Source organism: Lineus longissimus, chromosome 14 (assembly GCF_910592395.1).
Source record: "Lineus longissimus chromosome 14, tnLinLong1.2, whole genome shotgun sequence".
Taxonomy (NCBI): Eukaryota; Metazoa; Nemertea; class Pilidiophora; order Heteronemertea; family Lineidae; genus Lineus; species Lineus longissimus.
This window is the reverse complement of record NC_088321.1, coordinates 615551-641119: the sequence shown is the minus strand read 5'-3', so window position 1 is coordinate 641119 and position 25569 is coordinate 615551. Positions and strand designations below refer to the sequence as shown.

The window sequence follows — 25569 nt, the reverse complement described above, 5'->3', positions numbered from 1 at the left end:
ATCTTGTGAAAGGCTTGTTGTGTATGCCTGTGAATGGGCCTAAATTCCAAGAGCCTTTATTAACACCCCTTCACTAGACTGGTGTTTTGGTGTCTCGAGTTTAGCCGAATACCACGCCTGCTCACGACAACCCCATCGTGTTTCCACTCTGCGGAAAGCTCTGGACCAACACAATATACCGCTGTAAACCAACACCCATGAAAACGCAATTCGAACCCGTGATATCGAGTTTAAATTTAGCGCGCACTTGCACTCGTGTGACATAAATAGACACGTCACGTGACCACTCAACACCAAAAAGCAACATAGCATTTCGCTATGGCACCGACGGTAAATTGCCGTCAGAAAAATTATCAAAAATCCACCTTTCTTACAAAAATCTGGTGATTAAAAATACGGATATGACAGAGACGCAATCGGAGCAGGCAGGGGTAGGTTTGAATTTGAGTGTTGTTGTTCATCTCGTGGAGAAATTGCGATTGTTTGGGAGTGTTTTCGTGTTGAGTTGTCTGTGGCTGCCATTTTGTTATGCATATGAATAAGTGTACAGGGAAGTGCATGCACATCCCTGTACATTTTTAAGTCTGGCAGCTAAGGCATACATAGGCGTGGCCTTAGGCTTTTCCAGGGGGTTACTAATGTCAGTTTTAATCTCATGTATTGCTATCACTCAGGATTAAAGTGTTGATATTCACGACAAGCAAATCTACGCCACTGTTTCCAGTTTTTGGTTGAGCAGGAGGAGATAGACAGGGTGTGCCATCATCAAGTCTCGTGAAGTCAGTCTAAATGTCAGTCATTTTTTAATTCATTGTCAGTCTGTAAGCTATATACCTTGTATAAACGTTGCGTTTGATAATCTCATCGATATCTTTGGTGGACTGTAGTATGCCGTTGGAGGCCTCACCAACAACGTGGACATTCTGCAGTCTCCGCGTAAATGCGGCTGCCCTCCGACCCTGGCTCTGGCCATCGACAACTGATGGAGGATATCATGTATGACGTAGGCCCTAGTGGTTGGGGGGTTGGCCCCACAGTTAGAAGTTAAGCAACGTCGAGTGCGGTCACGAATTGGATAGGTGACGACCAGCGCGTATCAAGCATACCTTCCCACACGATGCGGGCTCTGGATTGTAGTTGGGTACAGAGACGCTAGATGTCGCTAAGTGACTCGAAGATGAGTCAGCTTTGTCCGAAGGGGGAGATGATGTACTGTACCCCCAGTTATATGGCACGGCTTAACCCACAGGCCATGGAGGATCTCCTTTATCATGTTCATGGCCTAGAAGTCGGCCATTGACTTAAGCGCTTTGAAGTTAAGCTGGCTTAAAGCACAGTCACGAAGTGGATGACGATACAATACAATAAATCAACGGTTCCAAATCGACAGTCGCTTTAGGTCTTATGAACACCTGCAAGTTCTGCAGAACTGAAATTGTTTTGCAAATTGTAAAAAAATCGGTGTGAATATTTATTATTTGACCAAATACGGTTTGGTTCATCTATGCCAAGTTCTAGATTTGATAGCAGGTTATCAGCTGGTTATTGTGGGGGTCCATTTAGGCCATTCCATGAAGACCTAGTGAACTTTAAGTTTATTGTAAGTTTAAGCTGAGGTATAGATTTGATAGAAGGCTGTCAGTTATGTCATTGTGTGGTAGGCAATTTAGGCCTACATCAGGCCCAGTGAACTGATGTGAAACAATATCATTATGAACTTTACTATTAGGGGCTCTGAATAGGTGGACAAAAACCCTTTCATTTCTTCCCGTGACGTATTAGGAATGTATATTGGATGATAAGTATAATATTAATAATAACTTGACCTAGATCTGCCAGTTTAAAAAAGTGTTGGATTCGCTTGAGTGGGTATTAAGACCTAAGACTTGATCTGGTGATTGAAGATCTATCATGACTCACATTGGTGAAAATACTTGCTGTTTTTATTGTGTTCTAAATGCAAGACCCCCCTCGTATTGTACTGTAGAACCTCTCTATTAAAGGACACCTTTTGGACTGGCATATGCTGTCCTTTTTGGGAGGTGTCCTGATTACAGAAGTCAAATTGGAAATGACCCATTTATTGGGGCCAAAACGACTATCGCTGTAACATAGAGTGAGTGTGTCCTGTGTGTTTAGTGTTTTCTGAAGGTATTTTAAACGTACACACCATTGAAATGTTCAATTTCAAATGTTTGTACAAAAAAAGAATGGCTTCTCTTTGGCAGCCAACTGCACATTCTGGGGCAGCCGTCCAGGGCTGTAATGATTAACAGTTACAGATGACAAAGCAACAAAAAACGTTAGTTTGTACCCTGGTAATTTCGCACATCTGCCATGATCTGGTGTGAATTGTATCACACCAGACAGCCGTTTATCACAACGTTTCAGTTTATCGTCTAATCTATACAGAATCAATCGGAAGTAACATGATGTGCAAAGAAACAGATTTTCCTAAAGGCCTATATCGTGTATTGTTTATTTCCAAAAGAATCGAATTTTGTTATTTTTATGTTGGACTGAATATGAATTTCAGCATGCCATTTTGTAGACAGGTATACAATTACAAATACTACAGTTCTATCAAAATGAAAACTAGTGTCCTTAATAGAGAGGTTGTCCTTAATAGAGAGGTGTCTGCTAAGGGAGGTTCCACTTTACAAACAACACATCATCATTACACATGCATTGTCTTTTCTCTGTGCCACAAGTGTATGGTCTTGTTGCTCTTGAGGTAGGTACAGTTGTTGACCTCATTTTGACAATGGCCACGAGTCTCGCCTGGGAGTTGCAGAAACGGTCGACTGATTTGAGTGCCATTTCAAACCATCTGTCACATGCACTGATCGGAATTCCGGTATAGAGGACAATGCCAAATGTACGTGTTCAACTGAAGTTGAAGTTACGCACTTGAAATTTTATTGGGTTAACAACCCATTTGCCATCTCATTGTGGTACTGGGTTGGGCCGATTTTTTGAAATTGTTTGATTAACAGTATGAGTATGTACCAGAAAACGTTTGGCGATTTCTTATTGATTGTGGAATTGGAATGTAGAATCGCGATCACTCGTCATTTTGTCATGGTTGAGTCACGGTCAGGTCACAAGAGGTCAGTGGGAAGCACTTTATAACAACTTCAATCTAATCTAATTTCATAAACGACACATTTTAATGAACTCAAGTCTCATTTGTACTAATGCTCCCTGTGACATGAAGGGTTAACAACTTACTGATATTTGACAAATTATGTCGAGAGCTCCCAATGCATTCCAATCAATATATTTATCAATCAATTCTCCTCAACTATTTACACATGGATTATTGACTGTGTTTTTATTGTTGCTAATATGATAAATAAGGCTTGTTGACGTATTTCATGTTCATGAACTATGATGTATGTATTAATATAACGAGCGTGTTAATCCCAGCGGTGGAGACAAACTAGACAAGCTTTTCCCATGACCTATAATAGTGATTTGAACTTTTTACTTTCAGGCCGCAAGTCGGCTGTCCGTTGAAGCGAAGGTTTTCATTCCCGTCAGTCCCGAGATGAACGATGGCTCACCAGCGTGTAGTGATATCCCCGAGTACATGACCAATTGCTACCCTTTTGTTCAGACGGACCCATACGCACAGAATGCCGCTCAGTAAGTGATTTATAACGATATCCAGGAACTGGGATATCGGATTTATAGTTTAGGCAGATTGCAACCCTTTTGCATTTAGCTCATTGGCTGAGCTCGGAAAGTTGTGGGTTCAACTCCCAGGCGGTCTTTTCTGTTGAGTCTTTGTGTCCTTGAACAAGACACTCAGACCTGAGATGCCAAAAAGGGCCAAAAACAAAAAGGTTGAGAGAGAACCCCCTTAAATCTGACCCCTCCCTTCAATGTGGCACACGCTTCTAAGGTGGTGTGTATTTCAGTTTGGTGTTATATTTTAGAACGTCACACTCCGAACCAATTATTTGTTTCTTGTCTTTTTCACAGATGGCCAAACCAGCAACCTCAGAGCGGCAGGGGCCGGGGACGAGGCCACATGCGAGGGGCCCCAGCGGGGCATTACACCAGCTACGCGTCACCCTACGGAAACTTCCAACCACAGTTCAGCATATCGCCTGTGATAGCACCTGCTGCCCCCTATCAGCCAGTCCTGGAACCACCGTACCCGATGAACATGAATTTGGCTCCTCCGCAAATAGGTCAACCGACGCCGTTCACGAACGCCCAAGGAGTTTTCGACGGTGGGCAGGCGTTTTTGGCGGCTTTGAATCAGAGTTCAGAACCTCAGAAGCGGGGACAGTGGAACTCGAATAGGGGCGGGGGCTCACGGTCAAATAGTCGAGGAAGTAGGGGTGGAAGGGTGAGTACAGTGGGAAGGAGTTCTTTGGTTGTAACAGCATGTGTGTACAGGGAGGTGTAGTGTGTGTGTAGTGTCTGGCTGTTCCATTCATGGCCATCACTCCTCAGTTTTATAAGAATCTCATGTGGAGTTAATCCCTCTTGTTACTCTGACCTTGTGTCCACATTCACCAATCATGTTGGCGACTAGTTTCTCTAATGAAATTCCAAGCTATTTTTAGATTGCATTTGGCCTGTTCTCCATTTATGTACAAGTTTCATAAGATTATGAAAAGTGAGCTAGATCAGTTAATGTGAAAGTTTTCCATTTATAGTCTGATAAGTGATATCAACTACCTGACTTCTTACTTTAAAAGATCATGTTACATCTCCTTTCGCTGACTTTATTTGACGTTATCTCAATCTCGTCTTTTCAGCGGAATAAAAACAACAACAACAAATCAGCAGACAATCCAGGGAAGGTGAGCGTTGGAATTCAGAATGAGGTTAGCGGGCCGGGCGGCGGTAATAACAAGAAGAAACAGCGAAAAAGGATCATCATTTTGCTGGATATTGCCATACAGACAGGTACTGGACATTTCCTTCCAGCCTACAGTAGAACCTCTCTAATAAAGACACCCTCGGGACTGACAAGTGCTGTCCTTAATAAAGAGGTTCCTGATTAGAGATACATCTGAAAAAGTACACAACGTTTCTACCAACTGGTTAAGCAAATCTGTAATAATGAAAAGTAGCGTGTGATTCATATCAATCATCTTTTTATGTTTCTTTTCTTCATCGTCAGTTGTTATATTTCAGACTTCAACGATGAGATCGCCAATCTGACGTTAGCAGAGCGGCCAAACTCATTATTTCAAATAAAAACAAAGCAGAGAGCGCGACGGAAAGCGTCTAATATCCCGACGAACACTTCGACCGATTCGGAAGAGGAGGTCGATTCGGATTCCGGATATAGCTCTCCGCTTCACCGGCGGAATCTGACATCATCCGGTACTCACCCTGTTAACTCTCTTTTAAGCATTGTGCCATCACCTAGTTCAGACTCTACCCAACAGGGTGCGTTTTCAATATCGCCGGCCACCAAGGATAAAATTTTCAAAAATCAGACGAGTTTGTTGTTGGAAATACCCGCTGGTGGGCCACCTGGTGGGAATAATGTACAATATGTGAATCCGGTAACTATAGTGCCATCTAGTGCGGGTATATCAAACTATAATTCTGCCCTATCTGCGGGGGATGCTAGTGCGTATGGGAAAATGTCGTACGCGAGCGCCATCAAAGCTCCACCTGTGGTGAAAGTGGGTACTAATTCAAGTGCGAATAATAACGTGACGCAGGTTGGTGCGGAAAACGACAATGATCTCACAAAGAAGAAGCGGAAACGAAAACGAAACCGGAAACGCAAAAAGAAAAACGGACTCGAAGACGATGAAAATACGGAGGATACTAATACGCAAAATCCGGACATTTCGAAATCAACAAAACAGGATCAACCGGAATCGGAGTTTCACTCGGCGAATCCGCGTGCGTCGTTTGACGCGCTGACGACAGAAACGGCGCCATTGCATTTTGAGGATGAGAACGAGTTCCCGGGATTGGGACCGGCCGCGGGTACGGAGCCAATACGAGCGCTGACCTACAGTGATATACTGCAAACGACGAGATGGCCTTATGTGAGTAGGAGCTTTCTTCTAAAGGGTGTAGCAGTGAAAAGTGGCGTGTTATCCTGTGTGTGTGCTCTGCTGATTGTGTATTGAATCAACAGTTGCCTGATACAGGGCCTTCATTCACCCCCCAAAACATATCTTCTTGGCCTTCAAAATGAAGAAAGGACCGTTGATGAATTAGAATTCTCATTTAAAATATCATGAGGGGCCCTCTCAAATGATGTGGGACACTTGAAAATCCTATTAATTTTGTGAGGGTTATTCAGAAGCCCCGGCTATATAACACATGATAATGAATAATATTCAAGGCCAGGGTAGTATCAAGCTTTCTATGAACGCCCCACATGGTCGTCCACATCAAGTCGTGCCCAGACACAGAGAGGTCATTCAGGTCAATGATATCTCATTCTTTTGAATTGGACGATGGGATTTACTCCAGCAGAAGACTTTTGTTCAGCGATCCGATGATCTTTAAGATGTGTTTTTGGGAAACCCTTATTTTCTACTTGTCATGTTGAGGGGGCTTTGTACCTGAGTCTTTGTACCTTGAGTCTGGTCCAAACATAACAAACCCCCCCCCCCCCCCCGTCATATTGAGAGAAGGACATTTCTTCGTCTTCAGCGTTCGCTCTACACTTGGAGGTAATCCTCCAGGGAGTAATTCTCCTCCAAGACTGGTGGGATGGGCCTTTTTTACATGCCAAAAGTGAGGATTTGTGACTAGTGACTCGGTCTTTGGGGTGGGGTAATTTGCTTGCTCCGACATAGACAATAGATTCAAAGGACTGTGAAGAACCACGAATTTCAGTTCCCAGTTTAAAGCCGAGCTGGTTCATCCCGAAATACAATCCTGGGTTCACCTCGGGATCTACCCGGCCCTATTGCTATTTGCCATCAGTTATTATTACTATTAGCTATGAGGCCCCTCAGACATGGACATTGATTTCGGTGTTATGTCGGTCGTTTCCATTCGAATATCGACCTTTACAATCATGACCGTGTATCAATCCTGAAGGTGACCTTTAGTAATTCTGAGAAAAACGTGTGAGTCCATTGTTGAAGTTTGGTTGCTATGTTTGATATAACATGTATTAGGACTGTACGTGCTGCACGCATTGTGATTTAAATGTGACTTATCACATTCGTGCTTAAGTGGGCTGTATTGTGATGAGGTATTGAAGTGGGACACATTGATGGCATTGATTGACAGGTCAATAGTCATGCATGGCTTGACGATAACTCATCAGCCTGCTTGGCTGGGATATATACTTTGTAGGTGCTATAGCCAGTTATAGTGGGTCTGTTTCACATAGGCATATTAAACATAATAATATAGGCGTTTTGTACCTGGACACTCTTCAACTGGCGAAATAACGTCTACAGAGTGAATGGAGAGAGGCCTACAGCCTTACATGACCGCATGACATGTTATCAGTCAGGTTTCTTCATTGTTCTAAGCAAAAAACTCACCCCCTGACCCCCTGACCCCCCTTAAAAAAGAAAAAAAGATACAGGGCTAAAAAATACTCTTACGTTACAATCTCAAGTAACATCCTTAATAGGGATATACTGGAATGATGAAGAAGATGATGATGATGATGAAGATTAGATCTGTACGTTATATTGCCGTAGACGATGATGACGATGATTATGATGATGATTATGAGGACGACGACGACGATTACATAACTTGCTCTGTCCATTATAGGTGTCGCCAGTGGTCCAGAAAGCATGGCAGATGAACGATGAGGAGAAGGCCGCCTGGCGGACAGCTCAGTACGCGGAGAATGCCAAGTCGGCCGATGATCAGGGCAGCGACGATAGTGGAGAAGGGGATAAATCAGCCTCAGGTGAGCGAGGGTTCAATCCTACATTTCGTAGCAGACGACGTCCGTTTCACTCATTTTCTCCTAAGCTAAGTCACGATTGCAAAAGTATTTGAAGAAAAGTTAATCATTTCGACTGTCCGAACAAGATTTCTTCAAATTTTTCTCAGTCAGGCAGACGATAGGCCAGTACTCACTTTTTCTCCAAAACTGAGCCATGATTGGGAAAATATTTGAAGAATAGTTCACCATATTGACCCTCCCAACAACATTTCTTCAAATTTTTCTCAAAAGTTTTGTGATGCAGACGTCAGGCAGCCCGAGATCAATGTCAAATCCACAATTTCCAATTTTACCTGCGGGCGAGTCTTTTTATCACTCAATGTTGCATTAATTGTTGCACGGTATAGCGACCCTTGCCGCTCTTTGGGGACGACGAGGACATGCGACTGGAACAATTCATCAAATACCTTTGCTCAATTACAGCCAAAGAAAACAAAATCGCACGCAAACGTCGCAAGAGGCGGGAAATGGCCAACATCGCCGCGGAGCGAGAACTGATGGAGATATCGTTAGAACAACAATTCTTGAAGGAGATCGGCCCCAAGGCAACGAAGGCCACACCTCCACAAAACACGGGGAAGAAATCAAAACAGCCCATTGCGTTGAATATTGCAGAGATGATAAGTGCTCTGGAGGTGAGTTTGGTACCTACCATCAGTGTCTTGGTTACAGACCACCGGTTCGAAAATGAAGCCTCACTGATGCAGTGTCCTTGGTGCCAGATTTGTCTAACTTTGCATTGAGGAAAACAGTAAGACAACGTTGCTTGACATCCCACACTGGGGCCATGCCATCTAACTACTCCTAGGACCCATATGGCAGCTCGCAGCTGTGATGAATGCCCAAGTAGATCTGTTTTCTCCTACCGGATAAGTTGAGGTGTTGTGAGGTCGTTCCACTCTTTGATGTTATCCATCCACGTTTTGCTTGGTCTTCCTCACTTCCTCCCTCCAGCGACAGTGCCTTGCTAGATTGTCTTTGCAAGTGAGTCATGTCAACAAGGGGTACAATACAAGAGGTGCGTGTGTGCCACGTTATCACTAAAATCTCCTCTCATCTTCAGAACACCAAAACGAAAAAACCCGAACCAGCCAAAAAGGAAAAAGTCCCAGAAGTTAAGAAGACAGAATACGAAACAATCCTGAACGTCCTTGATGGAGCGGCCCCGCAGATGAAACGCGGGAAAGAACGGGAAAATCCCAAGCTGAAGAAGCCGAGTACTCTGAAGAAGGTGATCCTGAAGGAACGTGAGGAGAAGAAGAAGGCACGATTGTTCGAGGATCCGGAGATGGTCAACCCAGATTATACCGGGATACCGATGGGGGAGGATTTCTCACAGGAAGGTTAGTATTTGAGTATTATTTCCCATTGCAAAAGGTTAGATTACGATGTCGTTTCTGTCTGTATTTCAGTTGGGTTTTGAAAGTCCTTGGGGGCCAGGTTTGGAGCCTGTGCTCTCCTTGGGGGCCAGGTTTGGCGGCCTGTGCTCTCAGAGGAACGAAGGGCTTAAAGGAAGGTAACCTGGGCACAGTTATGCAAACAAGTTTTGTCACTATTAACGCTTGCATTAACTTAACTAGATGTTTAGTCTAATGGACTTAACTGAATAAGTTTAGGCCAGCATTGGTGACAAAGCGAGTTTTGGAAAAGCGAGTGTGAGTTGGTTCTGTTTTCTGTTTCTATGCCAGTGTGGTCTTGCTTGATTTGTCATTGTTGTGGGTTTATGCGAGAATGTCACAACTTTTACTTATGTTTTTATTTACATCCATGATAATGCAAGAGTTCTCCAGATTTTCTTCCAGTTGTCAAAATGTGACTGCTTTCCTCCATCCGGGTATGAGTGCTTATCTAATTTACCCTCAAATTCTTTCCAAATCCCCCAGTCCTGTATGGACCAGTCAAAATGAACTGTCCTAAAATCTATTTGGTATTTATCAAGTGAAAGATGGCGCCGTAGAGGAAGACATCAAGGACATGTCTTACCGGAATAGCAAAAAGTCCCTTAGCTCAATGAAGAAGATGATTCTGACGGAGAGACGACGTGCTGGTATTCTCAAGGGCGTCGACTCTGACATCCTCGTCTATCCGTGTTACGGCTATTTAAAACTCGGCGATCCGCAGAACAACTTCGAGGACGGTGAGTTTTAGGTTGGATGAAAGATGGCGCTGTTTCATGTTCAGGGATGTCAGACGTCTCGCTGCACTGTGGATCTTTGAATTTTCAGAATCGGACCAGGAATAGGCGTTCTAGGGGCATTTTTGTGCGAGTGGACAAGATTTTTACAAGAAAAAAATTTCTCAGAATTTTTGAAACGTGGCATAAAATGTTTGAAAAAGAATTTTAAGATAATTTTGGTCTGTTTTTGCTTGATTTTCACGGAGTTGATTTTCCCCTTAAAACTTTTTATAAAAATTATCTTTGTGATCAAGAGATGAAAACGTCTGTAAATGTTGAAATAAAATGTGATTATTTTATCAAACAGCCGCACCTGTTAACCCGTATCTTACTGGTTTCTGGGTCTCCTGCAATGGGCCGGGCAGTAACGGTGATCTATCGCAGGACACTGGTTTAGCCTACGGTGAGTCCATTCGAAAATTAGGCCCTTAGGGCCAGAATAGCACCTTATATGGGCGTAAAGCTGGTTCGATACCCAGATAACAGAATTGAGCCGGCCATGGGCTACGTATCTTTATCGCAAAGACATGCAGTGTTTATCACTGCAGTATTGCTTGTCTGCAGTTAGCAATACAAAGATTACTTGTCTACAGTGAAATGCGATGAAATGAAATCACTTTGATAGCTATAGTACATCACAGCCTTGACTACAGGTGCCTGTAATTACCCAAGTCGACTGGCGATTTTTGTCACATGTGATCAATATTGCACATTCCCCTGATAAAAGTCACTAGTCTGCAGCACGCTTTAGGTTCGCAGCAGTAACTTAGTAGGTTGACCCACCTGCTGAGTTGTCAATTTGGCTGTCGGTATCATGCAAGTACCCAAGACATCACAAAAGGGAGGGGTGGGTGCACAGATATCTAATGCTTTTCAGCAATAGCAACTCATGACTTATTTCTAATAACTTATAGCATTCTAATTCAATTTCAGCCTTTTTCCTCCCACAAATTAACTCTTACTTGCTTTTGTAGGTATTAACACTGTACCAAGCATAACTTATGTATATGCCATCATTGTCAGCCTTTAGTCTATAGTTGCTTAGCTGCCAGAATAAAAAAGCTCTTTTGCAGGTGGTCACTCTCGGTCCCACCAAACCTTCCCAATTGAGCCTACGCCTTTCGTTAAAAATTCTCAATGAATTTGAAAATGTCAAATTCTACAAATACATACTAAATATAAATGTTTGCATTCTCGTTGTGTAGACATATATACAAGTACTGAGTTTCAGCCAATTCGTATCCATAGTAACTGCCCTCCAGCATAACTACATACCATTTTCCTGGGCCACCATTAATTACAAACAGCGTACCCCTTTAATTCAAAATGTTCACAATGACTTGTTTAACGTCTGGGTGACATATTGACTGTCGGCATTACGCAGGAGTGCACTAGTATCATGAAAACAGATGTAAACAAGTTCACTTGTACTGAAAATCTCAGGCGATCATGTCTTGTTGGGTTCCTGGCTGCCAGCCCAAAGATATCTGGCCCAAATATATCGAAAGGCACGTTGGCCTAATTTGTCATGACTCAATCTCTGCTTTTATCGTAATGTTTTGTCGAACATTCAATCAGTACCTTAATTTAGCTTTTATGACCATTCTTGTCAGGTCCCCCCTCCCTACCATATTCTGCTCTGTTGGAAAGCACTTTACCAGCAGTGTATTATAGGTGGTATTCATCTCCCTGTACCTGCAGATCTGATTTTGCATCAGTGTTGACCTGATCGCCGCACATTCTGTTTATGAAGCCAACTCAGTTGATCTCCTGATCAACATTAAAATGCGAACGCCATACCCATTTTATCGCTAGGTGTTGTCATCAGAGAGGTCTAATTGAATGGAAACAATCATGTTTGGACCAAAACTAGTGTCCATCATAGGGAGGGTCCTTATTAGAGAGGTGTCCGATGAGGAGGTTCCACAATACGATACCTTTCCTACAGCCCAGATCGTGAACATTACTTGGTCATGCACAGATGGGCCAGACACTTGTTCTGTCTGTCTTCTGGGGCAAAATCTTCGTGGACACCACAACACAACAAAGGAACTATTTGGTGAGCTGGTGCGGAGGCCCTTCCTTGTTCAGGGAGAAAAATCCGCCGGAGTGCTCAATTTGACAAACTGCCCTAAATGGAGAGGGTGACCTTACTAGAGAGGTGTCCGCTAAGGGAGGTTCCACTGTATAAAGAAGAAAGAAAATTTCCAAATTTGGTGGAATAGGCAGTTATCCAAGGTATCAAATTGGTTTGGCCTTTTTTCAAATATGGTTATAGAGTATTGAATTGATATAATGCACAAAAGGTACTGTTTGTGGTTGATGAAGTGCGACCCAGATCACTCGCGTTGAAAATACTGTCACAGTTGGTTGCTCTTGAAGTGAATCAGATTGTGACATCATTTCGGGTGTTTGATTGATATCTTTGATACTACTATAAAACCTCCCTAAGTCGACACCTCTCTATCAAGGACACCCTCACTAGTTTTGGCCCCGAATTCGTTGTTTCCATTCAATTTGACCTCTCTTATCAGGACACCTGCGCTGTTCAGGTCAGGTTAAATTTGAAGCCAGCGCTTCGGGTGAACATTGTTAAGTTGCGATGAAAAATAAACATCTGTTTATACATCTTCAGGTATGAGTTCGAAGACATCTGATATGTTCACGCCAGCCAGTAATGACATGTCTCCAATTTCACAAAATTCGCCGATCAGCATGAGCCCACTGTCGCCCGGATCGCCACTGAGTTCAGGGGTGAACTCTCCGATTGCTGGAGGCCTGAATCTAACCAAGTCATCGGCGGCATTGAAACTCCACAGTCGACGATTTAGAGAGTAAGTTCTCAATGCTGCCACAAGGTGGTGCTGCATCTGAAAATGTCATGTTTGGACCTTTGAGATGATTTTGAAACGTACTTGGGCTTTTTAGGAAAGGTTGTCGGTGTGAAGTTCACACAAAAGAGCTGTGTCTGGTATATCATTCTCTGATGATGGGAGTGCCACATTCTCTGATGATGGGAGTGCCACATTCTCTGATGATGGGAGTGCCTCATTCTCTGATGATGGGAGTGCAGCATTCTCTGATGATGGGAGTGCCTCATTCTCTGATGATGGGAGTGCCTCATTCTCTGCTGATGGGAGTGCCACATTCTCTGATGAGGGGAGTGCCACGTTCTCTGATGATTGGAGTGCCACTTTCTCTGATAAGTGGAGTGTCATATGCTCTGATGATGGGAGTGCCACATTCTCTGATGATGGGAGTGCCTCATTCTCTGATGATGGGAGTGCCACATTCTCTGATGAGGGGAGTGCCACATTCTCTGATGAGGGGAGTGCCACATTCTCTGATGAGGGGAGTGCCACATTCTCTGATGAGGGGAGTGCCACATTCTCTGATGAGGGGAGTGCCACATTCTCTGATGAGGGGAGTGCCACATTCTCTGATGAGGGGAGTGCCACATTCTCTGATGAGGGGAGTGCCACATTCTCTGATGAGGGGAGTGCCACTTTCTCTGATGATGGAGTCGAGTCTGAACCAGGTTGATAGATTGCCATGCTCAGAAAACAAACGAGGCCAGCTCCAGCCGAGTCAGAAGATCCAAAGTTGTCTATAAACTAATGACAAATATTTCATTCTTTAGGTACTGTAACCAGGTGATAGACAAGGACATTGATGACTGCTGTACCCTCCTGCTACAAGACCTCGTTCGATTCCAAGACCGTCTCTACCACAAAGATCCCGTCAAAGCCAAGTCGAAACGCCGTATCGTTCTCGGTCTTCGTGAAGTCGCCAAACATCTCAAGTTGAAGAAAATCAAATTTGTGATTATTTCGCCGAACATGGAGCGAGTTAAAGCGAAAGGTATGCAATGTGTGGGTTTGAACGCATGTGTCTTTGGGGCTGATCATGCAGATATCGGACTGTACTAGAAACTGTAGTGATATGTATTTGAATTGGGATGTGCGTTGACAAGCTCTCGACTAATCTCCGAGCCCTGAAGGGAAGTTTCTCTCTGACGATTCGAGGCAACTTCTGGTGCCTTCCACTTGGGTGTTGAAGTGTTCCACTGCGTCATAATTCTCCAACCTATTGACATGACCATTCGTTAGAAAGCTCTCGATGAGCACTTTCTGATGGTACCATTTGTAAACCTATTGACATGACCCCTCATTGGAAAGCTCTTGATGAGCACTTTCTCCTGGTACCATTTGTAAACCTATTGACGTGACCCCTCATTGGAAAGCTCTGGACGAGCACTTTCTCATGGTACCATTTGGAAACCTATTGACATGACCATTCATTGGAAAGCTCTCGATGAGCACTTTCTGATGGTACCATTTGGAAACCTATTGACATGACCATTCATTGGAAAGCTCTCGATGAGCACTTTCTCATGGTACCATTTGTTCCTGATCAATGTAATTTTGGGTTTTGTTGTTCTGAATCTTGCCTTAAAAATATCTTTCCTCCATTTACAGGAGGCCTTGACGATGCCCTAAACAACATCATCCACATGTGTACTGAACAGGAGGTGCCATTTGTCTTTGCCCTCGGCCGTCGGGCCTTGGGGCGGGCGTGCGCCAAGCTCGTGCCTGTCAGCGTCGCTGGAGTTTTCAATTACGAAGGTTCGGAGGTAAGTTCTCGTCTGTCTATCGGACGCCATCTTGAAATCAGTTAGAGGCGTTAAATGTCGGATACAGTCATCATCTTGGAGGTGAACTTGACCAGGGCGGAATGTGTCATTTGTGTTTGCCCACAGTCGCCCTCTGTTGGGGCTGGTCTGCGCCAAACTGCAAAATTCGGAGATAGGCAGCACCCAGGCTATTTGCAGCCATCTGTACAGTCATGTCCCAAAGATGTTGGCACTGCAGTGCTGGTTTTTTTGCCAAAATTGATGTGACTGAGTTGTTACCAAAAGACACATCACTTCTGTAGCATGACAGCTAAACGAGTTAGGGAAGCTCACTTATGAATTTCTGACGCAAGTGAAAATGGAAATGAATTCAAAATGAAAATAACTTTTTCCCCAGGAAAACTTCCACAAGCTCATGGAACTGACAAAAGATGCGCGTCAGCAGTACGCGAAGATGGTCAAAGAGATGGAGGCTGAGGAGGTACATCACTTGAAGAACCTCTGTAATCAACCTGTTTACGCCCACATGGGTCACTCTCGTACCCCCTCAGGTAAGCAAACGGTCACATTCTGGAAGCATTTCAGAACTTTTCTCTCACTACGGTAGAACCTTCCTTTAGCGGACACCTCTCTATCAAGGACAACCTCTCTACTATGAACATTAGTTTTAGTCCCAGATTGGTTGTTTCCATTCAATTTGACCTCCCTAATCAGGACACCACCCTATTAAGGACAGCACTCCTCAGGCCCAAAGGGTGTCCTTATTCTACTGTAAATGCTTAATTTGATTCCTGGAATGGAAAGATCACTGTCTCAACTCTCTGTGGAGTCATTTACGATAGGTGACCTGGTTCCCAGGATTCAAACAATTGAAGTCTCGTGTCAAAATTACAATCGCGCTCTTTCTACCTTTTCAGGCTGCAGCGGCATATCGTTCGCGAGTTCCTTACTGTCGGAGCCGATATCTGAAAACGACAACGACTATGATGTCAGGAAAGTGGACGACAAGAGCCCGAGTTTGCTTGCGCCGAAAGATCGCCGTCAGTACCTGACACATTCACGTAACTCGAGTCTCGGGAAGGTTTCGATCGCTGAATCGATCGACGAAGGGAATGAAGCAGACACGGAGGAATTGAACGACGCCATGTTGAAACACATGAATATCATTCTGGATAAAGACGACCCGCTGAATTCGAAAATCGACTCGAAGATTGATTTGGTGAATTCTGGGAAGTTAGATGGCGAAAGTGGCGATGTTAAGCAGGACACCCTGAAAGTGAAATCGGGGAGTTTGAGTTGTTTTAAAGAGGACACTGGTGGCGCCACTGAGGAGTTTGATGACAATGATAACGACACGGTCGAGGAGTTACCGCATATTGACTCCATTCATAATTTATGCGGATTGGACAATAACACTGAGATGCTCTCGCAGCATTCGGAAGTCTTGTCGACACATTCATCAAAAACTCTCGGGGCCACGACCCCGATAAAGGGGAGCACCACACCCGTTGACCATCATTCCGACCCCGAACTGACCCCACTGAGCCTGACCCAACGAATCAAATCACTGGATAAGGAACGTATTGAGTCGTGGGTTGAGGAGGCGAAAACGTGCATTCAAGATCTGAAAATATCAGAGAGTGACAGTGAGTTGACAGTGGGGGAGGGGACTGATGTGGATTCTTGAGGGAGGGGTTGTGATTGTTAGGAGAGCCAATGGTACATTTGAGGATGTACTTCAAATACTGAGGAGGCTGTTCCATTGATTGTTTTCATTCCTGTGTATTCGCTTGGAAAACAGAGATGGATAAATGAGAGGGAAGGCTTGTATGTGTTGGAACAGCGGTTTGATCACACGATGCTGTACTTCAATACGTAATCAGGCTGTTCCACCTATTGTTCTCCTACCCTTGGTTTAAGCTTGTAATTTGGACTAGACAGATCTGAAGTGGTGTTTTTGGTGAAGAGAACTAAAATGCATTATGAGGGAGGGATTTTGCTTGATGGAACAGCCTCTGAAGTGCTCCAATTTAGCGATAAAACAACTGTCTGGTCTTTCTCTCAGTGACAATGAATTTGGCAAGTCTGCCCAGATTCCCATAGAAATTCTTATCACTATTTTTATCACGATTATTTAATTTTCAATGTAGATAAATGTTCAGTTTTACATTGCTGCGCTTGTTTTGAATTATGAATACTGCATGGGTCCGATTGTCTTGTGAGAAGACGCCAATGTTCGCCTGGAACTGGAGTTATTGAGTTCACCAAAAAGACTGCTTTCTGATTCTCAAATTGCCAAACAGCAAAAATAGTTTTCGTCGCTAAAATTGGTACCGTCCACTGGACAAACATTGTGATAGAAGATAATATTGATACGTAGGAGGGAGTTTTGTTGTTGGAACAGCCGTTGCTGTGCTTAGTCACATGTGCACCAATGATGAGAAGCTGTTCCATCATTTGGTCACGTTCCCTGTTGTTGATCTGGGGAAGAGGTTTGATAAATCGAACAGCCTCTTTGGTATAGTTGTGTATACTCATCAAGTGGTTTAATGCCGTTCAATCAGTTGTTCTTCTCCCCTTGTCTTAGTAGATAATATTGATTTGTGTGTTTTATTTATTCAGTCACTCTCAACTAGACTTGAGCTGTTCATATTTTAGTTTGGTGCTCAAAAACTCTAAACGGTCTTCTGGCGAGTGTCTATGATTCAAACCGTCATGGCGGCTTGCTTGATAATAATTCCAGCAATTTTTCCTGTCTCCGTGAAGGTGTCCATCCAATCGGGGGAAAAAACCCTCTTATTCATCCTAGACTTCCTAGTTTATTTATCCCAGCCTTCCAACCCTTGAATAAGAAAATGGACCAATCAATTGATCAGTTTAGCACTGTGATGGGAGGTCCTATTTTATCAAAAGGGGGGTAATTGTTGAGAAAGTGACACACATCCGAATAATAATTCATTGCTTTGAAAACTAAAAAAGGTATCTAACGACAATAAAATGATGGTAGGTTCAAATCAAATGCCAGGAATAACGCTGCCTTGATAGCATGGGAATGAATTTACAGACGGACATATGTGCCACCTTCTCAACAGTTGCCACTTGGATGCTGGTCTAGTTCTTATAGCTATATCTTTCAGTAGTCTGTTGTAGGTTTTCGTGATTTTATTTTACAGAATGTCCCAAAAAAAATATGTTAATTGTGCACTTATACAGTACAGGGTGTGGCAAAAAATATCTTGCAGTGCTGGTTTGCTTGAATGGTGTTTGCAGTACCGTTGACATGAAGTCCTGACGCTACTATTGAAATGTATTTCACTGAAGGAGATATGGGCTCGTGTTTATCTCGAACACCCATTAAGCAACTGGGTCCAGACAGATGACACGAGTTATAGTAGTATGCTGACAGACACATGATCGAGAGGGCATGGGTTTGATTCTAAAGTTATCCTTGCCATGTTGTGATCGTTTGTGGGATTTTTTGTGACACCCTGTAAGTCTTAAACAGCCAATACTCAATGTTCATATCACTCGACTCAAGTGTCACTAGGCCCTGTCATCTCGGTCACAGTGGCGAGGCAATTTGTAAATCGTCTGTTTTATAGGGTGTTATACGTCTACAGATTTCACAAATAACCTCAACTTGATAAAATATGTTTTCCGCGGGCGGGGGGTCAACGCACATACATTTACCCCCAAATTGTGGGAGTGGAGGGGCTGGGGGTATATGATGTTAGCATCAACGTCACAGTGGATTGGTTGTGGATCATTGTCAGACCACAAACAAGTAGGCCTACTTGGGTTCCTCCTGATCTAGTAGGTCAATTCCCCCCCCCTCACAGTTGTCATCTTTCTATAAATTATTTTTAGGTTACTTGGTTTGTTGTGTTTGTAGATTTAGGAATTTTTGTCGTTTCTTTTCAACATATTACGTCTGATCAACTGGGATCATTTTCAAACCAACACGGAAAAAAACTGGAGTAGCATTTTCGAGTAGATGATTAATCATCCTTTGCTGTTGGCTTTACCTCAATTGACGCTGCTTTCTATGTCTATAACTCACCCTGGAGAATCGGCAGCCACCGCTCCGAGGGCTGCCACCTCTCTGAGTCTTATCTACTCTCCGAGTGAATCAAGCCTCATATGGAAGCCAACCCGTAACTCCTTTGGTGTCCTGGCAAAGCCAGGCCAAACTGTAAGGGTCCAGTTCAAAGTTAGACTTCAATTTGTAGCTGGATTCACTCGAAGAGGTGGTTACCCTTACCTCGTAGATGTGGGCACCACTCGGAGAGCGTGTTGCCAATTCCCCAGCGTGGAGCTTCTGGATAAATTTTATAAAAGGCAATTCAAATTACATGTAGCTATGAAAATTTGACAGCCTGGGCACATGCTTCAAATTTAATATAAAATCTATGTTTAGTGGACACGTGTGTGATATTATAGTCAAAATATACAACTTTATCAAAAAAATGTGCAAAATGCCACAGTATTTGGCCAAGGTTGTCCAAAGACTCATTTTCAGTCAAATGCTATAAAGTGTCTAAATATAGTTATTACGTTTTTCCTGTACTATTAAGTTTTGTGTATGATGTACAACCCTACGTGTTGATAATTTGTGATGAGGATGAATTGGAAACGCTGCTTATGAAAACAGAAACAGTTAATATGCATACTTCGTGGTACGGAATAAATTTCAGGCCATAAATGTCTGCAGATTGCGACTTTCAATCGCCCAATTTGACGGGCGTTGTTTTTTCGCTGATTTCATGAATAATTGCGATGTGCGCAAATAAAAATTGCCAAATTTTTTTTTGATTGGAAAAACTGAAAGAAGTCATGTACTTTGCCAAATAAAAATTATAAAATCTTGAGGTTTGTTACAAATTTTTAGAAAAGGGTGTAAAAATTTTGCGATTTATTGTGAAGCTTGCAGGTTGTAGCTGTTTATACTTCAGTCCTGAGTTTCAGAGTACGGGTTGTCTCAAAAAACATGCGAGGATGGAGCTGAAATGTCGACCTAAACCAAGGGTCTTGCTAAGGCTGTTTGGGACAAAAGGACAGCTCCATCTGGGCAGTGTTTGGTAAGGGGAGCTTTTTCGACAGTGAGGTATCAATTTCTATTGTAAAACAACGCAACCTACATTGAAAATTGCAGTCGGACAGTAAAAACAACATGAACTGTGCTTAGCATAATTATCCATTATTTATGAATGAATTAATATACTAATGAGAAAAGAAGGAATGAAATGATATTCGAGTTATTTTCCATACTACCGTTACTGGATGTGACATAACTTGATGTGACCTGCCTGGACTTTAATATCTGTGCATCTCGGATTTAGAATTTTGTGATGCCTTGTTCATTTTCCAATATTTATTGTTTATTTATTTCACGCAGCCAAGTTGTCATCAAGGTCTTATCATGTGACTTTTGCGGAAGTATTCTAAAAAGCCCTTTTTGTCGGCCATTTTGGTTGCGAAAATAGTCGTGTATGCCATGGCACAGAAACAAGGAAGTCATACCCTCAAATGTTGAGACTTCAATTTTGACCAAATTGTGGGGTTATCTATCAACCCTTTCACCCCTTAGGTCAAAAATGGACTTTTCAGTGCATTGGATTTATTTAGTATCGGGACAAGTCCATTTTTGACCAGGGTAACCTTGTGCTTTGTCAGCAATTTCTGACGCAAGCTCGAAACAAGGGAGGGTGTTCAGTCAGCGGGACAGCCAAAACACATGTTGAAAGTTGTATTTGGCCCTGGGTAGGCTGTTCTGTCTTTGATTTTCATTCCTTAGTGTAGGTAGATTGTGTTTCTCAGACACTCATCACAAAGGTAAATAGAATATATGTCAATCAAACTTGGTTGCACAGGGTGTTACGAAATCATGCAGACAATTTGCCTTTTGATAAATATAGGGCATTGTAGGATTTTATATGGAAAATTGTCTTGATTTGTGATATATAGACTGCTTCTTGTGGAAATCATGGTCCGTGTTGCAAGATATGTCGGTTGTTGTCAGTGGATTCTTATTGGCTTAAAAACCTTCTCAAGGCGACGTTTGTGAAAAGTCGCTCTAGATTCGACCCGAACCAATTGTTATTAAAAAGCGCATCACAAACAAGCAATTGGTATTGCCCGCCATCTACCCGCTATTTTCTCTGAAGCAGCCATTCACTTAATAAGCGAATATTTGAGTTTCACATGGTGATTGCTGCAATCAAATTGGTTGCCCTCTCCCCCTATTGCTAGTTTCTGGAACTAGTAAGTGGATCTGACACCAGTACAATCATGTGACAATACTGTAAAACACCAAGTATTTGCGTGGATTTATTTTGGCAATTCACACCAAAAATTTCAAAGTTTAATCTGGGTTGATTAAAACATAATGTAATCTCTTCTAGTTTTCCAATCAAAAAAACGTCTTTTGCAATTTTTAGTTTCACGATGCTACAATGCAGATCATTTGCAAAATTTGCGAAAAATAAATCATGCACGAGGATTTGGTGGCCTACGGAATGGCAGTCTGTAATAATTATGCACTTCACAAACTGTACATGTACATGTATGTCACAACTACAGTGAAACCTCCCTTAGCAGACACCTCTCTATTAAGTACAACCTCTCTATTAAGGACACTAATTTTGGTCCCTAATTGGTTGTTTCCTTTCAGTTTGACCTCTCTAATCAGGACACCTCTCTATAAAGGACAGCAGTTGTCGGTCCCGATGGTGTCCTTAATAGGGAGGTTCTACTGTATCTGAGGCATTGTTCTGTTATGACTGTAGTTTCACATTGGCTGTTGAAAACCTTAATTGTGTAGAGCTGCCACCTGTTGGTCGAATGTGGAAGTAACCTCGCTGGCTTTGCATGTCAGGCAGAGTTTATGTCTAGAAGATTGTACACAATAAACGAAGAAATTGCATTAGATTAATCTCCTTTTGTTATTTTTAGAATGATTATCCGTCCCAATTGTAAGTTGTGGAATCCGATGGAGGATTTTCGTGCCAAGCTCAGAATTGTTAGCGCCACCTTAAGTTGAAGGTAAGCACCATCAACTACCATCTTCGTACAGGCCTCTGTGGACTGCGCTGCCACCTGCAGAGAATGATGTCTGTGAAGACTCTCGACTGGGTGCGTAACACACTTTAGTCCCAATCTTCAAAATCGTCAAATATTTCGTCGTCATCGCTGTTCCAATCGTCGTCGCCGATCACGCCTGTTTCTGGTTGTGCTGGAATGTAAAGAGTTAACGTGTGTAAGGGTTTTTTGATCCCAGTGAATGAAGTCTGGGGATGAATTAGGTTTAGCAACACACAATTTTCCCAACTGGATGAGTTCCAGGTATTTGGGTTACTTCTAGTCGGCCCCTCCCCACGTGGTTCTTTGAGCTCCAGACAAACAAGCAGCAACCTGTGATTATAATTGCTACAACATGCGACAAAAGCATCTCTTGCGGGTACACACAACTTCGTGTTGTCTGAGTACCACCTTGAAGTCGTGTGCCTTTGCTAAACCTCTCTGATCTCTCACAATTCTCAACCCTACCTCTTGAAATGATGTCATCAACACAACAGTATTGTTCCTCCTCCACCTCCAGTACCGGCCGCGGCCCCTGGAGCATATCCGGATCCTTGGGTGGCAGCGGAGGCCGGTTTGCCACCTTCTCCGGTTTCTCCGATTTCTTCCTCCAACTCCAAGTCTTCTTTTTCCCTGTTTTCTTGACCTGAGGTTTCGGCGGCACATCATTCGGAGGTGGCGGACGATCCTTTGAAAACTTCGGCGAAGATGTTTTCGTCTGCTCGTGCGTTCTGGAAGCAGACGTTAAAGACGTCTGCTTCTTCTTCTTCTCCTTCTTCTTCTTGGCGTTTGTGATGTCGTCTGTAACATCCAGAACCTCATATTCCACTTCTGCTTCCAGTTCTGGTACGCCGGAGATTAGCGATTGCTGGACCGGCTGTGGGATGTCGTACAGACCAACCTGGTCCTCATCCGGACAATTCATCTCGTAATCATCTGGAGATGGATCAAGATTCTGATCCATCGGCAGGTAATCAACGTCGTCACTTTCTTGGTACTGTGGAGGATCGGGTGTTTCGGTTCTTCCCGTGTTGCTGTCTCGCAAAGTGCGGAGAAACGCGCTGTTCTCGTAATAAGGATCATCTGGTGTTTCGCTGAAACTCCCTGAAGGTAGCGCTCCAGAAAAAGTCCACTGGTTCCCTACAGGGAACTCATAGTCCTTACTGTCATCGGAATCATCAGAGTCAACGCCACCTGTTGTTAGAGTTGGTAGACAGGCATCAGACGTATGTTCCGACAGAGTCGCCTGCTGGCTCTTTGGGTCTTCTGACCTGCTGTTACTCCCTGGAGGTAGCGGCCCAGAAAATGTCGCTTTATTTCCGATTGGGTAATCGTAATCTTCACTATCGTCAGAGTCACCTGATCCAGCGCCACCTGTCGGTTTGGTTCGTAGACTAGCTTCAGACGCCTGATTTGATGCTGTCGCTTGGTTGCAGTTTGGCGTGGCGATTGCCTCGTTGATTTGATTGAGACAGTCGTCTAAGTCATCCAGACCGAGAAAAGCAGCAAAGTCCTCATCGAGAACTGGTTTTTCGTGTACAACCTCATCAAATTGTGCATTCACATCATCAAGTTTGGCGAATACCTCATCAAGTTTGTTGACATCATTTTTGCCTTCATCTGCGTCTTGTTTTGCAAACGTGTTCGCATCGGAAGACGCAGCAGATATTTCGGCGTTTGCGTCGTCAAATTTCGTCGCCATATCCTCCTCGGTTATCGCTGTCATGTCTCGTCCAGGCGTCGCCAGAAACAAACCGACATGGTCCAGGAATTCTTGGCTCGATTCCAAACTGTTCGCTGGCGTCTTGGTCTCTGGGGGCGTCCCCGTTGGATGTTCGTCAATTCCTGGTAACGCCTCATTGATATGAGACAGCAGGTCTTCCAGACTATTGTGCAATGCCACAGATATACGCTCGTCATCATTTTTGTGTCCGCCGTCACCAGATTTCATCAACTTCTCATCGATTTTGCAATCTGATTTATTTCTTTGTTTACGTTCTTCTGCTGCGATCTCAGACGGTTTCTTCGCCTCGTTGAATTTTTTTATTTTCGCCAAGAATCCCGAATTCGGCCTCGGTGGTTTTCTCGGGATGATGTAAGATGGTGACGCAGGTTCATCGTCTGCGCCAACTCCAGGCGGTGGAGGCGGGAACTCTGACGTCACGTCAATGGATGGGGTTCGCGACGGGGGCGTCGATGGGAATTCTGGAAGCTCAGCTGTAACATCTTCTTGGTTGATAGTCGCTCCCTTCTTGGGCCTCAAAGATGGCGGGGGTGGTGGTGCTGTTAGCGGACGCGGCGATGGACGTGGACTTTCTGTCTTCACTTCTGACGTCTGCTTTTGCAACATCTGGGGCCCAGGAGGGGGAGTCCAGGGGACCGGAGGGGATAAACTCGCTTCCTCGGTTCTGATCTTTGAAACGGCTGATGTCTTTTTCTCGGGCGGGAAACGAAAAATGTTTGATTTCTTGGCCAGATCCTTTGGAAGGATTTTCCAATGTTTTGACTTTGGGGACGAGGTTGGTGTTGTTGGTGTTTTTGGTGTAGATGGTGATGGAGGTGTTGAGGCCCCAGATGGGCCACTGACTCGAGGAGGTGGAGATGGCGTGGAAGGGGTTGTCATTTCAAGTAGAGGCTGCGGAGGTAGGAGTCCTTCATCTTCAATGTCTTGTTCTTCTGAAAAAGAGAAACTATATCATGATGGAGAATAAAATATACAGTTCAGCTTTAAATGATGGACCTATGATATCTGTTATGTGGTCCTGTGACACTGGAAAACCTATTTTTCTTGTATCTCTGGATACAATATATACAATTTAGCATTGATAGTTTCAATGGGGGTATAATTTATGAAGTTCAGCTTTAAGAGAGAAGATTTAAAGCTGCCCTGTCTACTATATCCTCCTAAGCTTACAAAATATGACTTTTGGATCTTCAGCCTATTCAATGCTTGAAATACTTTCAATAGAATTTCATTTGAAGCCGAGATGATTTCCCATGACGCACAGGGGGTAATCTTTCATCATTTGACCAAATTACAAAATTTAAAACAATTTGACGATATCAGAATCTAGGGTTATTAAACCAACTTACCACTACTTTGGCGTATAATCTCAGACAGATGTACTGGTGATGTGAACGGCTCAGGATAATCAGTTGCGAGGCCACTTTGCAACCGTCCTGGATATCCATTGTTTGGGACATTTAGACTATTCGCGTCGTCGTTAATCACATTGTTGTCCGTAACATCATCGTTGACTGGCTTGTGTAAAGGTGGCGCCACCGGACAAGGGACAAAGACGGCCTGTCTTTTTGGCACACTCTGCTGACGCCATAATCGGCCTGTCAGTCGTGGACTACCGAGAGGACTTCGGTTGGTCATTTAAAACCTGAAATATAGATCCTAATGAAGTCATTGACACGGGGAAAGGTATTGGTTTACCTTTGCAACACAATAGAAACAAGGCCCTCCCATTACAGTGTTGGAGGTGTACAATCGGATAAAAATAAGAAATGCAGGCCTTAACGGCCCTCAAAATGATATTGCCTTTCTAATTTCCCGTGCCACCATTAAATACATTAAACACAAACGGCCTACCCCTTTAACTTACCACTCAGAGGTACCAATCTCATCTGAAGATATCAGCTGTTCCGTAAATGTTGACGTCACTGGCAACGTTGTTGCATAATCGATGCAATGCACATCTTCACTAGACAGCTCTCAAACAAATTTTGCTCAAATCCTCTAAACTTGAGTGAAATGAATAC

At 43.5% G+C, this 25569-nt stretch overlaps 2 protein-coding genes across 3 annotated transcripts; one reads left to right on the top strand and one right to left on the bottom strand.

Annotated features, from left to right (window-relative positions):
- The first annotated feature begins 311 nt into the window (after positions 1 to 311).
- Positions 312 to 21649, top strand: LOC135499075 (selenocysteine insertion sequence-binding protein 2-like). Of its 2 annotated transcripts, XM_064789713.1 has the most exons (15): positions 312 to 431; positions 3497 to 3648; positions 3988 to 4360; positions 4776 to 4926; positions 5158 to 6032; positions 7735 to 7876; positions 8339 to 8550; positions 8979 to 9258; positions 9855 to 10052; positions 10399 to 10494; positions 12727 to 12925; positions 13732 to 13952; positions 14570 to 14724; positions 15122 to 15275; positions 15642 to 21649. In XM_064789713.1, exons 1-15 carry the CDS (start codon positions 402 to 404, stop codon positions 16409 to 16411), a joined length of 4008 nt encoding a protein of 1335 aa, XP_064645783.1. In that variant the 5' UTR covers positions 312 to 401; the 3' UTR covers positions 16412 to 21649. The 2 variants fall into 2 exon arrangements, with proteins under 2 accessions (XP_064645783.1, XP_064645784.1); XM_064789714.1 differs by lacking the exons at positions 9855 to 10052; positions 10399 to 10494.
- Positions 21027 to 25565, bottom strand: LOC135499076 (uncharacterized). The gene is made up of 4 exons (XM_064789715.1): positions 25413 to 25565; positions 24895 to 25190; positions 22270 to 24477; positions 21027 to 21955 (listed from the first exon to the last, which is right to left on the bottom strand). Exons 2-4 carry the CDS (start codon positions 25181 to 25183, stop codon positions 21870 to 21872), a joined length of 2583 nt encoding a protein of 860 aa, XP_064645785.1. The 5' UTR covers positions 25184 to 25190; positions 25413 to 25565; the 3' UTR covers positions 21027 to 21869.
- Between the last annotated feature and the right edge of the window lie 4 nt (positions 25566 to 25569).